Here is a 14,736-nt window from a genome sequence, read left to right on the forward strand (position 1 = left end):
TTTGTTTTTTAACAGGGCTGTACCAGGGCTTTTGGGTAGCAGACTACATTTCAAGAAGAAATTTTCTGATCCAGTGGAGCATGGCCAGAGGCACACTGCAACTAAAAGAGAGCTAGCAACAGGTCGTAAGGCCATGGTGAAGCTAGCAAGAAAAATGTCCGGCTGGTTTCTGAGACGTACCAAAGTGCTTATCAGTGATCAGTTGCCAAAAAAGGAAGACAGAGTAAGAGCGCTTGCATATTTCAAATACAATGCTAATGGATATATCTTTTCTTTTTTTGTTGTTTTTGTTGTGTTTTTTTCTCTTTCATCATGCCTTTAGTAGCTTATGGCTTTCTTTTGGACTTAGGAATTTAATAAGAATCCAGAGCCTTGGAAAAAATGCACATGCAGTAGTGTGCTTTGTTCACATAATTACTGTGATTGCATGTTGAAATGGAGTTAATCAAGCATGAAAAAACTAGACTTCTGACTAGTGATTTACACGTCTGTTTTATGTGCACTTTTGTATTTATCTGTGCAAACCCAATGCAATGTATGTAGACCTTTTGAAATTCTATGTAGGACTGCTGAATTCACAGCTTGACACTTTGTACGTAGAACAGTACGCTTTTTATTTTTAACTCCCTCATTTTTGATCACTAAATAAAAGACAAACCCCAAATCTAAAGCTAGTAGTTGATAGGTGTGTAATCCTGTTCATCTAATGGTATTGTAAACATTATATAAAGTGATGATACTTACGACTATAGCTAAGAGTTCTGATAGATTCTTATTACATATATTCATGCTTTCCTTCTAAGTTGAAGGAAAGTTTCCTTCTAACTAACACGTTAGTTTGTGGCTGGTTCTGTCTTCAAAATTTGGTATTTATTCTTCATCCTTAGTGTATAATAATGTCATCTAAACTGTCTTCTGAAGGAAAGATTAACACAAACGTCAGTCAGTTGCTTTTCTAAATCTAGCAGGTTTTATTCTTTTCATTCGCTTGTTAATGTGAGTATATGTTCAAGTTACTGCTGTATTATTATAGCTCAGCATGGTGCTGCTGCTGTGTGGGTGGCCTAGGTTAAGGAATGATCTTGGGATTTCTGTCTCCTGCTGCTTAAGACTAAGGTTGTCATGCAGATGCCACCCATGGTCTCTAAGAAGAGGGATAAGAGGTTTGGCCATAGCACTGTGTGGATCCTTGCCTTCCCATTGCTTATTCTGTTTGTCCTGCCTGTGGTAGTGCCCTACAACATCTAGTGCCTAAAAAGAGGAAAGAAAGGGTAAATTAAGCAACTGGCAAAGCAGAGGGGAATCCCTAATTATGATTAGGCATTTATTTCTCTCATTTTTCCCTCCTCCTATCCCTCCACAAAAGCTATACTGAAAAGTTTGTAGAAATGTTAACACAAGTTGTTGCGGCTTGATACTGATACTCTGTAAAATTTCAGAAGGGGATAAAATAACTATCCGTACATTTTGGCTACAATTTCGTATTATTTTGGTGTCAAGACCCAGATTTTTTTCATTTGGTAGTAGAATAATTTCATGTAACTTTTTGAGCAAATACCTTCTTGTTTTCTACTTTATTTTCAATATTTTATGTTTTTTGATCCAATGCTGTTTGCTTTTTATTGTATGCCACACATAATTGTGTTTTGGGGGTTCTCTCTCTTTGGCAGATGGTGTACTGTTCCCTGACCGAATTCCAGAAAGCTGTGTATCAGGCTGTCCTAGAGACTGAGGATGTAAGCTTAGTATTACGAGCAGGAGAGCCCTGTAGCTGCAACAGCGGCCGTAAAAGGAAGAGCTGTTGTTACAAAGTAAGAACTTGCACTGTTTGGAATTTAGAACATAGTCTTTCTGGTTTGAGCAACAGATAAGTTTTTCTTGAGACACTCTCTGCTGATGAAGAGCTGACTGAAATAGCTGCGTAGGCCATCTGTTTGGGAAATCCTGACCGGAAACATGGGTGGTTGCATCACGAGCATGATGAAGTTAGGCACTTTGGGATTACAGCAAAGCTACTTTGCATGCCCTGAGCAGGTGGTAGTTATTTATGCAGTAAATTCTGGATTTGGTGTATTAAGTGCACCTGTGAAACAGTTGATGTTGGCAAGGATTTTGCATTGGGGTGTTCAGTATGTGTCAGGCATGCAGCTCCCATGTGCCTCAGGTGGTCAGTGCAGAATTTGCAAATCAGGGACATCCTGGACCCAGCAGGTTGTCTGGGTTTTGCTTGTGTCATAACTGCAGTTGGATTGTGTCTTTCTATGGCACTAAACAGGCACTTTGCTTTGCATCATTGAAGGGAGAACTCCTGACAGTAGCCACAGAGCACAAGTACAACTTTGTTCACAAGTAACAGCTCTGTAGATTTCTTCTATTGTCTCTGGACTTCATTAACACTCAATTAGTCTAGCTTTGTATTTGTTTTGTCTGTATCACTCAGCAGGCTCAGATTAAGCATGTCTTTTTAACATTTAGAAGCGTACGTGTCATACTTGCTTCTCGCCATTTTCTTTCTGGCCTGTTTTGATTCTTGCATAGTGTTCTGTTTTTTTGTGTTGGGTTTTTTTTTTTTTTTCCAAATGATGTAGCTGACTTAATCTTCTGCATCTTTCTTTGAAAACAATCCCTCTATCAGCCTGTTTAATATTCCATGGATACTAGTGTTAGTTCTTCTACAAAATATCTTGTGATATTTTGTAGAAAAAAAGTAACATGCTGTTGAACTTAATTCACAAAGGGCATTAGGCAGGCCTGCAGATGCTTAAGTGCTCTTATGGACTGTCTTATTCCAAAGTTAACCATGAAGTTTAGTAACCTGAGAAGGGAAAGGAGAACTAACATTGGTCTAATAGGCCAGCCATATCCAGAAGAATAGCTGATGCTGCATTATAGAATGTTTGAAGTTGTTTGAATTATGTTACTTGGGATGTTTATAAAGCTTTATACTTTTCTACTGTAAAGAAAAGTAAAGTTAGCAGTTACAGGGTAGGAAGTAATTCAAACAGTTCTGGTTTGATTTATATATAAATCAGTTGTAAGGTTACTGTCTTTTTATCTACCAAGGACTTCTTGGTTATCTTAGTAATTTCTGTAGATATCATGCTGTCTGAAATGTTTAGCAAACTATGAACATCACTTTGTTTTTTTTCTCTTTTTGGGAAGCTGTTTTCTGTCAATAGGATCACAAAGCTGAGGAAAAAAACCTCACTAAATCTTTGTTAGAACTACAGTATGCATCTCTTTGGGATCAATTGTAGGACTACTTAGAATTGCTAATGCATTAAACTTTTTAAGAATAACACTTATTTTAGATTATTTCTTATTTTCAGGAGTATTTGTTTGCATAAACTTTCTTTTTTCTTGTTTAGGTAAATGCTTATGGTGAAACAATTAAGTCATTGCGCTTCAGTTACCTGACAATCCTACAGAAGGTTGCAAATCATGCTGCGCTGCTGCAGACGGACAACACTAGCAAGCAGCAAGTTAGTTTCAGAAGTATTTAAAAAATACTTACGGAAAATGGGATGAAAACTCTTGAATGAAAATTGCTGCTGGCCTCCTGTTTAAGTCTTAACTAATTGAAATTAAGATATTTTGCAAAATTCCTTTTCCATTCAGTAAATCAGAATGTAGCCCTTATCTAACAGATAGAGACGTTACACAACAGTGCCTTAATTTAGTTTATGCATATCTGAAAATATGGGTTATAGAAACATTGGAGAGCTTTAGGGGAAGAGTTAATTTTTAATGATTTCTAATAATCCTATTTCTGTTACACTTATGACAAGTGCCTAGTAAGAGGAATGTCTTTGTGCAAATAAATAAATAATAAGCAATTAGAATGTTGTTTTTTTCTCTAGTGTTTTGTATTCAGAGCTGAGCTGCTTTAAACAATGAGAAACACGTTTTAGTAGAAAATGCTCAACAAGAGAACAGTATCAGTTTATCTTGTTACTGTGGCAAGTAACCTACAAGACCCATAAATGGCACTTTTTAAAAATGCTTGTGTATGATCCTTGAGATCCAAAAATGAGCAAAGGGATTTAGGGATATTACTGCTTCATCTCAGAAGCCACAAGGGAATGGAAATGAAAAAATCCTAGCAAATTTTGGCAAGTTTGTTCCATTAAAGCAGTGTTGGTTTTGTAGGAAATGTTACTGTTAGTGTCCAGGCCTTGCATGCAGTAAATACCCAAACATTTTCAGTGTACCTTTTTTTATATTATGTATGTAGTATTTGTTGTAATAACATTTGAGAGTTTAAATAGCCACTGAAATAGCAATATATGAGTATTTTGAGACTTACTGTCTTTTACGGCATACATAATTACTAACCTCCCCAAAATCTACTGAACAAACTAATATTCTGTAGTATTTCTTACCTTTAGTATTAAAGTCCATCACATGTGTTAATCCTGGGGGAGAGATGAGATCTCTTCCGCTCCACTGGAAAAGTAGACTTAAAATGTGTGGTTGCATTTAAGTTTAGAGCTATGCAAATTCTAGCAGTGGAGCTTTAATGTGGTTTTTGAACAGTTTTAACTGCATTTCCCATACTGTTTTTTTGTCATATCTGTGGGACAATATGCAATTCCCATATTGGCTTACATTGGCCAGAGGGTCAAGAAAAATGCTTGTACACAACTGATGGGTAATGCAAACCTCAAGCCAACAGAGTTTTTGAGCCTGACAATTCTGGCCAGTCTTATTTCAGTCTGTGCCTGGGAGAAGAAATTTTGTGCATCTCTTACTCTAGTAACTGGAATACATTGTTTCAGATGAGGATCCTCTTCCTTTCTAAAATGAAGCAAACTAAAACATACAGGAGATGTTTTACCTAGCACTTTTGTGGTGAACTGAATTGAAACCACATAACTCTTTCTGGTTGAGTTACTTCAGCAGATTACTTGTTTCAACCTGTTGAACTCCTTGTATGGCTTACTGATATCCCAATATAGCTCTAATTTTTAACACCTGTTCAAACTTTCTGCTTTTCTTCCAGGAAGCACATATCAGACGAGTGTGCAGCCAGGTATTTTCCAGTTTTCCAGATTTTGTGCAGTTAAGCAAAGAGGCAGCCTTTGAAACCATTTCAGATCCAAAGTACAGTGGAAAAATGAAGGTAATCCTGTTCTTTAGAGGGAAAACAAGATCTGCGGCTGTATATCCTGTATTCTGTTTCCTATATCCTATGGATATAGGAAAAAATACACCTAATAGTTGTGGGTTTTAATCATTCTGTTTATGATAGTGGTACCACCGTAGAGATCTCCCGTCTTGGATCGGGGTGCCTCTAGGCAAAGACCAGATAAGAGTGATCTGTGATGCTAAGATATCCTAAGATGTTAGCTTCACATATTTAGTGGCAGTCACGGAAATGAACCTTGTAGTCAAGGGGGTTCCATGAAGCCATTGACTCAGTGGCAGTCAGAAATGTTTGGGGAAGGAAAAGAGAGTGAAACAAAATCCTTATGGACTTAATGATTTGTGCAGACTTCAATATTGTAGGTGGTTGCAGTCCCTTCTCTCAAAGAGCATGTGTTAGACCTTGAAAAGGTTCAGAGAAAGGCCACAAAGGTCAGTGCTGCAGGACAGAAGCAACCGAGTAGGCTGGGACTCTCCAGCCTGGAAAAAAAGTCTTAGGATGAATGTGAGAAGGACAATCATGAGTAGCATGGAACTAGTGAACATGTACTGAGTGCTTACTGTCTCTTCTAATCCTTTGGATATCAAATGAGGCTAATGGGAGCCAGGCTAAAGATGAACAAAATAAACATGTTAAGTGTAAACCTGTAAAACTTCGTGCCTCAGAATCTGGTTTCAGAGGGGAACAGGATGAATAACTGAAAAAGATGTCTAATGTAGCTAATTAAAAAGAAAACCATATTAAGTTTAGGAGTGTTCCTGGAGTGAGAGTAACTGGGGGATGAGAAGCGATGCAGAGTGAAGTACACTGTATTTTTGATCTCTCTGTAAACCTGGATATTCAGTTGATGATTGGGACTGGAGGGAGGCAGTGACTGGACCATGTTTTTTGTAACAGTAGTGGTTGTTATCACTTTATTGATTTTTTTTTAATTATTATTATTATGCAAGCAACATCTTTGTTTTCTGTTATTACATACACGTGAGAGGCCTGCATATTACCTTTGTTACATACACTTCGTTATCTTGTGAAAGTCAACTTTTTTGTTAAATTAGCTATCATCAAATATTTAATACATGCCTGTAAAAACCAAGACCATGTTCTTCAGTGGTGCTTATGAAGCTCTTCTTTTATTGGTTATAACTAATTTAGCTTTGTCTAGAAATTTTTCTCTTGGGGTTATTGCATACTTCACTCCAGCGTTGCCTTATGACACTCCCATTATGTATTTTTTGACACACTAGTGAATAACACAGGCAAGCAAAAATGCTTGAGTTAAGGCAGAGGTTCCAGCATTATGTGCCTTTAAAGTCTGCAGTTTACAGAGCTGCCTGTTGGGGGAATCTGTTCCTAACTGTGGCCCTAAGTCTGAGCTGCTTCTGGGACAGCATAGACTGCAGTGTCATCTCAGGGATGCAGCTGGCTGTGGCTGTGTAGGTTGGGTGTTACCTTGACTAGTTGCAGTAAGGCTCTTCTCATGTTTGTGTGGAGTCGCCTTGGGTGGTAAGGAAGAAGATTCTGCTATATTGCAGCGCCAGAGTAAGGGCATAATCATAAGGTGGCAAGAGAGCAAAGGCTGTTATCTTTTTAAGTACACTGAGCTTGTACTGATGGCTTAATATTTGATGAGATGTCAGGCAGGTTGAATGTTTACTTTTGACATGGAGAGATCCACATGGTTAGAAAAACGAATCGCTGAGCTACTGGTAGATAAGTGCTAGGCCAGTTTACACTCCTGCATAGATTGCCCAAATATAAGTACAATCATAGAATAGTTTGAGTTGGAAGGGAGCTTTAAAGGTCATGTAGTCTAATGCCCAAGTAGAAAGAGATGAGAAATGCATGATTAAAAATAGTAAGTTAATGCCATGTTGATTACTCCTGTTGGTGTTCTTTTTATTATGAGTGAATCATCTAATGCTCATCTTCATTCTGTCTCAGTAGAGAATTTCCTGATTGTGCTTGTTATTTAATTTTTGGTCTTTTAGCTTGTTACCAGTCTGTACCAATCAATATTCCTGTATTTCAAGGCTTTTTTTATATAGGTTGTAGGTAATTGTGGGGGGCAGGAGGGAACCAACCCAAAAAACAAGACAAAAAAACCCACAAGCCCACCCCCGAAAAAAAAAAACAAAACCAAAGCCTAAATAAGCGTATATACTTGAGAAGAGCTTTGGTATAGAAAACTTCCTAATTTTTATTTTATTTTATTTTATTTTATTTTATTTTATTTTATTTTATTTTATTTTATTTTATTTTTTATTTTATTTTTTATTTTATTTTTTTATTTTATTTTTTTATTTTATTTTTTTTATTTTATTTTTTTTATTTTATTTTTTTTATTTTATTTTTTTTATTTTATTTTTTTTATTTTATTTTTTTTATTTTATTTTTTTTATTTTATTTTTTTTATTTTATTTTTTTTATTTTATTTTTTTATTTTATTTTTTTTATTTTATTTTTTTTATTTTATTTTTTTTATTTTATTTTTTTTATTTTATTTTTTTATTTTATTTTTTTATTTTATTTTTTTTATTTTATTTTTTTATTTTATTTTTTTATTTTATTTTTTTATTTTATTTTTTTATTTTATTTTTTTATTTTATTTTTTTTATTTTATTTTTTTTATTTTATTTTTTTATATTATTTTTTTTTATTTTATTTTTTTTTATTTTATTTTTTTTTATATTATTTTTTTTTATATTATTTTTTTTTATATTATTTTTTTTTATATTATTTTATTTTTAGAAAAAGTGCAGCGTATTCAGGGGAAACTGGTTTTAAAATCCAACCTTGTGTTTTTGAAGTAATACTTGTATTGAAAAAATACTTCATTATGTTGCTATACTTCTTTCACAGAACACTTTATTATTCTGACCTTTGAAAAAGTCACATCAGACACTACACTGCAGTAGTAGTAGGCAAAGGTACAAAGCAATGTGGACCTTACTTTCCTCCAGTGTACGAAGCTATGATCTTGTATTATTAGGAAGGGTTCTGCTTGTTTGGTTTGGGTTTTTTATTTTATGAATTATAGAATAGAAGCATTTTCAAATGTTGCATTTCTGACAGCCTGGTAGACTTACAGAATATTTTTCCACTGTTGATGACCTCTGGTTTTGTATATGTGATGCTTTATTTTAGAAATCCATAGTGTCCATTGCAAACTGGATAGGATTTATTTAAGAATTATGGAAAGAATTACTTACTTTGAGTGAAATTGATCTGCTTTTTTGTTTCAGGGGAACTTGAATTTTGTGTCAGTTCCTGAAATACATCTTAGTAGAAACAGAATATTCTGAACTGTGTGGTGATACCTCTGTGCCTGGAAGGAGCAGTTTTATGTAATAGGCCAAGTAGCCATCACTGAAAAATAAGGTGGCTTTTGAGTCCATTAAATTTGACTTTAGAATAGTTATGATGCCAAAAATCGGTTCATATGTGTCTGGTATTGTGGTGGCTTTTTTTTTTTTTGCTGCTGCCGACTGCATTGGAGGTTTGTGTTGTGAGAAAGGGTTGTCTAGCTCTTGTTTTCTATTCTGAGTTTTAAAACAGAAGCTGTTTGGGATGATTTTGATTTTTATGCTCTAGAATCAAAGTCATTCAGAAGGTCTTCCATTTAGAATGTCCTCTTACCATCAGAAAGTAACCAGAGGAGAGTCATCAGATACTAGAATATATATTTTTATATTTTTAAAGTTTATTTGGAAACAAATGAAACAAATTATAATAAAATGTTTTTAATACTCTTGTCCTGCTGTGATAGTTTACATTTTCTAGAAATAAATTCTAAAAACTAATTGAAATAATTTTTTATCTTTAATCTGGTAGTATAGGCTGAATAGGTATTATTTAGTCCTTTAAATTAAAATTTTGTACAGGCTACCCAGAAATTTTGGCACAAGTAACTATTCTTTTGTAGATAAGCATGTTTGCAGAGGAAAAGTTTGTGGCATTTATTTTAAATGTATTCAGGGCAGGGGAAAGGCTGGGTTTGTCGATGAAGTTCATTAGCTAAGCAGTTGTAACTGTCTTGAAGGGTTGAAAAGGTTAACCTGTCTGCTAAAATACCTTCTGTTCTCTCACCAATCAAAGATAAAACACATAGGGGAGCATAGATTTTTGTACTGTGGAGCAAGACAACTGCCGCCAGTAAAACTAGAATTGCTTGAATGGAAGTGTAAGAGTGTGCCATACTGGTGTTTGTGTCTTACATTGTGTTGTGGCTGCAGTCATCTCTACATGTTTTGCAAGATGTAGGATTTAACAACATGCCGCTCCAGGGTTGCTGTTTGAATTTAAGATTATAACAAGAGCGTGGAAAAAACAGTCTCTGTAACTCAAAGGTACACATATAAGCATTCATAGTATACCTACAACTCATACATCCTCATTATGGTGGGAGGTGGGTAATAACACAGTGATGTGATCTTAAGTTCAGCTATTTTTTGTGGAGTTATTGCTTCATTTTCAATCATACTGCAGAACATACAGTTTTCAGAAGACTTTGCTTGCACTTTACATTGCAAGGTGGATTTCATACCTAGATTTTAAACTTGAAATAGTTAAATACGTGAGAACTGAAGTGGAAGGAGTGTATTGCCTTGTTTGGAAACCACCTTTTTCTATCATGAAGTAAGAAAGTGGGGACCTGCAAAGTGTGAGGACAAGTGATTCCATTGCTTTTTAAACACAAGATTGAAGACTGCTCACACGGAAATATCAGGGACTGCTTGGAAATGAATTAAGAAAAATGAGGGTAGTTTTAAAAGCCTGCACTAATTCTCATTACTATTTTGTCTAATTATTTCTACGGTTTTGTTAAAATTCTGGCTCAGAGAGAATCTATATGCTTTCTATGTGAAAAGGGATATTAAATGTCTGGGCACTTGAAATAATTTTTTTTTTTTTTAAACTATGTGTATAATATTTCCACAGACATCCATTTGTGGTGCTTTGGAATACTGTTCTTAATTAGTATAAATCTTCTAGGAATAACGATATTGGATTGATTTATTTATTTTGCCTGGCATATTATCACTATTTCAGTAGGAAAATGGAAGGCTATTGGAGCACCTTGCAAATAATAGTAACTTACACTATGAAACATAACCCTAACCCAGGCAAGCATGGTTTTGAAGGCTTAAAAACGCTCTGGGCTGGCTTGGACATCTGTATACAAACAAGGTATACTCAGATGTGAGAGATAAAATTTCATCTCAGTCAAACAACTCACAATCTGTAGTAATGGGGAGATAGGCATTCAAATCCATGTGAACTCTTACATGTTACTGTTGCTTGAGTATGATCAAGTATTTCTTCTTCAGACTAACAACTTTCAGGATAATACTCTGGTGTGCAAGCATAGAATTTATTTCTCCTTGATGCAAAACCATTCATTACTTTCCCCTGTTCATCAGAGCTGTTCTTTACTCTAGAATACCTAAAATGCCAATGGGCATGACATTGGTCCGTTTTATTTAAACAGACTGGGTGGATTTATTTGTGTGTTTTCCTATAGGAAATTCATTATTTGACCTATACTTTACTGTGATAACAACAACAATAATACAGTAGCCAGATTCCTCCTACTTGAAGAGCATGTCACTGTTTTTCTTCTATTTCTTAATATGGCTAAATGAAATGCAAATACAAGTAAATTAGATGTTGCTTAATAACCTGATTTGGATTTTTTCGGAATAAAATACTGGTTTATATGTTGTTGTACAATGAAACTAGGCAAAATTTACCTTGTTTGTACCTTGTTTTCACTTGTAACTGGCTGGCTAATAGGTACAAAAGGGCTTATAAGTGATGTAGAATTACTGTTTTATATTCTATCTACATTAATTTATCCATAACTGTAAACTTCACTTAAGCATTCCTCATTATTTGGTTGTCAAAGATTTGTTAGGCTTTTAGTGAAATCAGTGTCGATTAACCGTTTATGTATTTATCACTGAATAAATACATTTTTAAAATATTTATTGCCGAGTGGGAGAAAGCTACAGACATAGTACAGAAAATTCCTCTTTCCCCTTTGTGCGTTGCTTCTGCGCAGTACTCTGGAGCTGCCATTGCCAGATGTGGACATGCTTCTTTTGAAAATAACAGTATTACTGTTATACACAAGGCTCTGGATTACTTGCTTCCCCACCAGAAGAACATTGTGTGTGGGCGGATTATTGGCATTTCAAGGTCTGTGCAGAGGCTGGGAAGCTGGTTCCTACTGTAAACAGAGCAACTGATGAGAGTGGGAGTGGGGAGGGGCGTACGTCTCACTGATTATTTTAAGAAGACAAGTTCCAAGAAGTTCTGAACTCACATGTAGTACAGAAAACTTAAACAGACTTGGCTGTTTTCAGGGGAATTGGGTGCATTTCCTGAATGTAAATTCACAAGCTGAGCTAGCATATGAGATAGGATACATTTTTGTTGCAATCTGTGCACTGACACAAGTAGCTTCTGAATTTACCTGTTAGTAGTACGATTGCCTTGTTATAGCAGGATTTCCATGTAGATGACTGAAAAATGCATTGGTCTGGCATCTCCATTACCTTTGGCACATTTATTATGTTCATAGTGTTTTTTCATATTGCCTCTGTTTGGCTTTGCAAACAATTAATTACAGTGTAGCTTGTTTAAAGGCTGAAAACATAAGTAAGTTTATGTGAGAGGACCTGTAGATAAAATCTCTTAATTTGTGTTCTGTGGTTCATTACAGGTCCTTCAGCAGCTTTTAAATCACTTCAGAAAAAACAAAGATAAAGTTCTTCTTTTCTCCTTTTCCACAAAGGTAAGCTCCATATGATTTTTATTAGTTAACTGCAGCAGTAGATTCTGAAGCTTGAAGCACTGAGGTGACGGCTGCCAACCACACGTCTTTTCTCTCTATACTATAGGAAATGATAAGGACAATGTGCTATATTCCAGAAGCATGTTGAAACCTTATGTTGTCTCATGATAAAAATTGTGATGGTAAAACAAATATAACACTCTGCTGCCTTCCTTAGAGTTTTTTAAAGTTGTTGTATTACTTCAACTGTAGATAGCTCATACTGAGTACTGTTGTGTCTTGAGTTAGAGCAGTGTCATGGCAAAATACAACTTCTGTGTTAGCACTGAAAGTAGTTAAATTTCCTCTGTTCTACTGGCTTTTGACCATCACCAGTGATGAAACTTCAACCTTGAGACTTGTTACACCAGGTGATTTGAACTGAAAAGAGTGTTTAATTGGAGCAAGAGGTGTGTGCACACTTCACTTTTAAGGGACTTGCGCCTTGATTTTCATGTTAGGGAATAAGGTGTTTCCTGAAATGGTGCAAATGGAATATGGTTTTATTCACTTAAATATTCTTAATGATAGCATTAAAAAGTATTAAAAAATAATAGTGTGAATGACAGTTCAGAATCTTAAATATTTAATAATTTTCTGCCTTTAAGGCAGACTGCAAGTTTAATATTTAGATATAGTAGTAAAATGTTTGTGTCTTAGGCTTTGCTTCATGGTCTTTAAGACCAGACTGACTGATAGTTACTGCATTCTCTTTCACTCTGTCCCTTTGAACTCTGGCTACACACACACCACCCTGTTCTCTGTGCTGGCTCTGGTGCATGTTTACCATACTTCCAGTCATTGTAACTTCCTAAGATGGTAGAAAACAATTTAAGTTGCCTCCCTGCTTATCAGGTTGAACTGACTCATCATCGTTTAGCAGTGTGACAGGCAACCAGGGTTAGGGGATTGAGTGAGTCCGCAGCAGACCAACATTAATCACCTCGAGTGCTGTAGAATCACAGCTAAAGACTGCCAAGGACGTTGATATCAAAATGGGGAAGATTCACTCTTACTTTCAATGCTTGGTCTATTGAAAATATATTTGAGAAGCATGGCCTCTGAGATTATTTAAATTTAATTTAAGTTTAATTTAAAAAATAATAGTAAGCACTTAATCTCTTTTATTTTTCCACCCAGTTGCTAGATGTGCTGGAACAATACTGTATGGCATCTGGGCTAGATTACCGAAGACTTGATGGAAATACAAAATCAGAAGATAGGATCAGAATTGTAAGAGAGTTCAACAGCATTCAAGAAATTAACATATGTCTAGTATCTACAATGTAAGAAAATTTAACTTGTCTTTTTCACTCTGCCTTTCTAATGTTTACTTGATGACCTTGCCAGGGATTACTTTTTTGAGAAAGTGTAAACATAGACACATTGCTGTGGACTGAAGCTTCTTAAAATATCAGAAGACTTCCTCTCTTCCCCTCTCCTCTGCTTTATGAGGATTGCTAAGATCTTAAACACGCAGGTCTTCTGAATCCTAGTTTTAAACTTCCACTTGCTGTAGGAGTGAGAAAACTTGAAACTCAAGTTTTCAGTTTATATTGAACTGAAAAATTATTTCTTAAAGTTACTGTAATTTATTAACCACATTAGTTAATGTGTGTCTATTTAAAATGCTTCAAACAATCCTTGTCTCTTAAAAATCTATTTGCCTATGAGATATGCTTATCAATTTATGATGAATAGTGAATTCTTCTGAAGTAGAGCAATATGTTTAAATGAAATGAATGAAAATATGGTAACCCTTCCCCTTCCCCTATTACTTCCCCTTCCCCTGTTACTTCCGTGTTTCATCTTGGATGAAGTTTGTTGCCAGGCAAGGACAGAATGCAAATAAAGAGAAACTTCAATCTTCCTACCCAGCAGGCAACTCAGCGAAACTCTATGAAACATGGAAATTTGCTGTTCTTGCCTGTACGGTCACCTTGGTCCTTCTTTACTGATAGCACACCTGTTGGAGTTAGATAGGAGGATCCACACTACCTCTGTTTAATTAGAAGTTAGTCGAAATCTTAAGGACCGTTACATGTTCATGTCAGAACTGTCTTCATATACTCTCTGTGCATGTGGGAAGAGATGAGTTCTGTTGGTCATGCACATTTGTTTGTAATCTCTGTCAAATGTGGAATCTGGCCGTCAGCTTCCCTAAGACCTTCATGGGTCCCTGTTCTTTATCCCTGAAGACCACAGGGAATTACTGCATCTGCAGCATTAGGAAAGACTCTAGTTTGTGTTTCTGTTGGTGTAGTTTAGTTGTGTAATTATAATCTTTTCAGTTCTTTCCATTAATTTACACAGAAATAAAAATGAAGGTCAGTTAAACAGAGATGGACTTTTTCATTTCTGCTATTCGAGCTTGTGAATACAGTATTTGGTCAGCTTTCCATGCCTGCTGGTGGTGCTTGAGATGAGAGTCTTGATTCTCCTGTTCGTTCTTAGACTTTCTCGTCTTACTGAATAAAAGGAATGAAAAAACAATGATGGAATTGCAGTCACCAGTGTTTACTAAGAAAAACAGAAGGTGCAGTTCTTTGTGTAGTTTATCACAGATAACAAAAAGTTAACTTTTTGCTTGCTTCATGAACAGTAATGGAAGCAGCTTTAATTTTGTAATCCTATGGAAATCAGAAAGTTATTTACCCTAGTTCTACTTTACAGGAGATTCATCCTTCCTCTTACTCAGATTCCAGGCATTAGGACTTCACAGCATATTCCTTATTTCTCAACTCATAGTAAGCTG

The 14,736-nt window shown here is 35.4% G+C and overlaps 1 protein-coding gene across 13 annotated transcripts in view; it reads left to right on the top strand.

The window, feature by feature from the left end:
- ERCC6L2 (ERCC excision repair 6 like 2) overlaps positions 1-14,736 on the top strand; it is a 62,601-nt gene that overhangs the window by 11,927 nt on the left and 35,938 nt on the right. For 8 of the 13 annotated variants that reach the window (XR_012584911.1, XR_012584912.1, XR_012584913.1 and 5 more), the window contains 6 exons: positions 16-223; positions 1,671-1,811; positions 3,369-3,482; positions 5,003-5,122; positions 11,871-11,942; positions 13,122-13,267. Coding sequence is in view for 10 of the 13 variants with exons in the window: in XM_074569964.1 (XP_074426065.1) it covers positions 16-223; positions 1,671-1,811; positions 3,369-3,482; positions 5,003-5,122; positions 11,871-11,942; positions 13,122-13,267 (801 nt within the window). In the remaining 3 variants the exon portion in view is untranslated. Of the gene's footprint in view, positions 1-15; positions 224-1,670; positions 1,812-3,368; positions 3,483-5,002; positions 5,123-11,870; positions 11,943-13,121; positions 13,268-14,736 lie in introns of those variants that run through there. The other 5 variants (XM_074569965.1, XM_074569966.1, XM_074569967.1 and 2 more) reach the window with 5 other exon arrangements.

The sequence above is a fragment of the Larus michahellis genome, chromosome Z, assembly GCF_964199755.1.
Source record: "Larus michahellis chromosome Z, bLarMic1.1, whole genome shotgun sequence".
NCBI classification, from domain to species: domain Eukaryota; kingdom Metazoa; phylum Chordata; class Aves; order Charadriiformes; family Laridae; genus Larus; species Larus michahellis.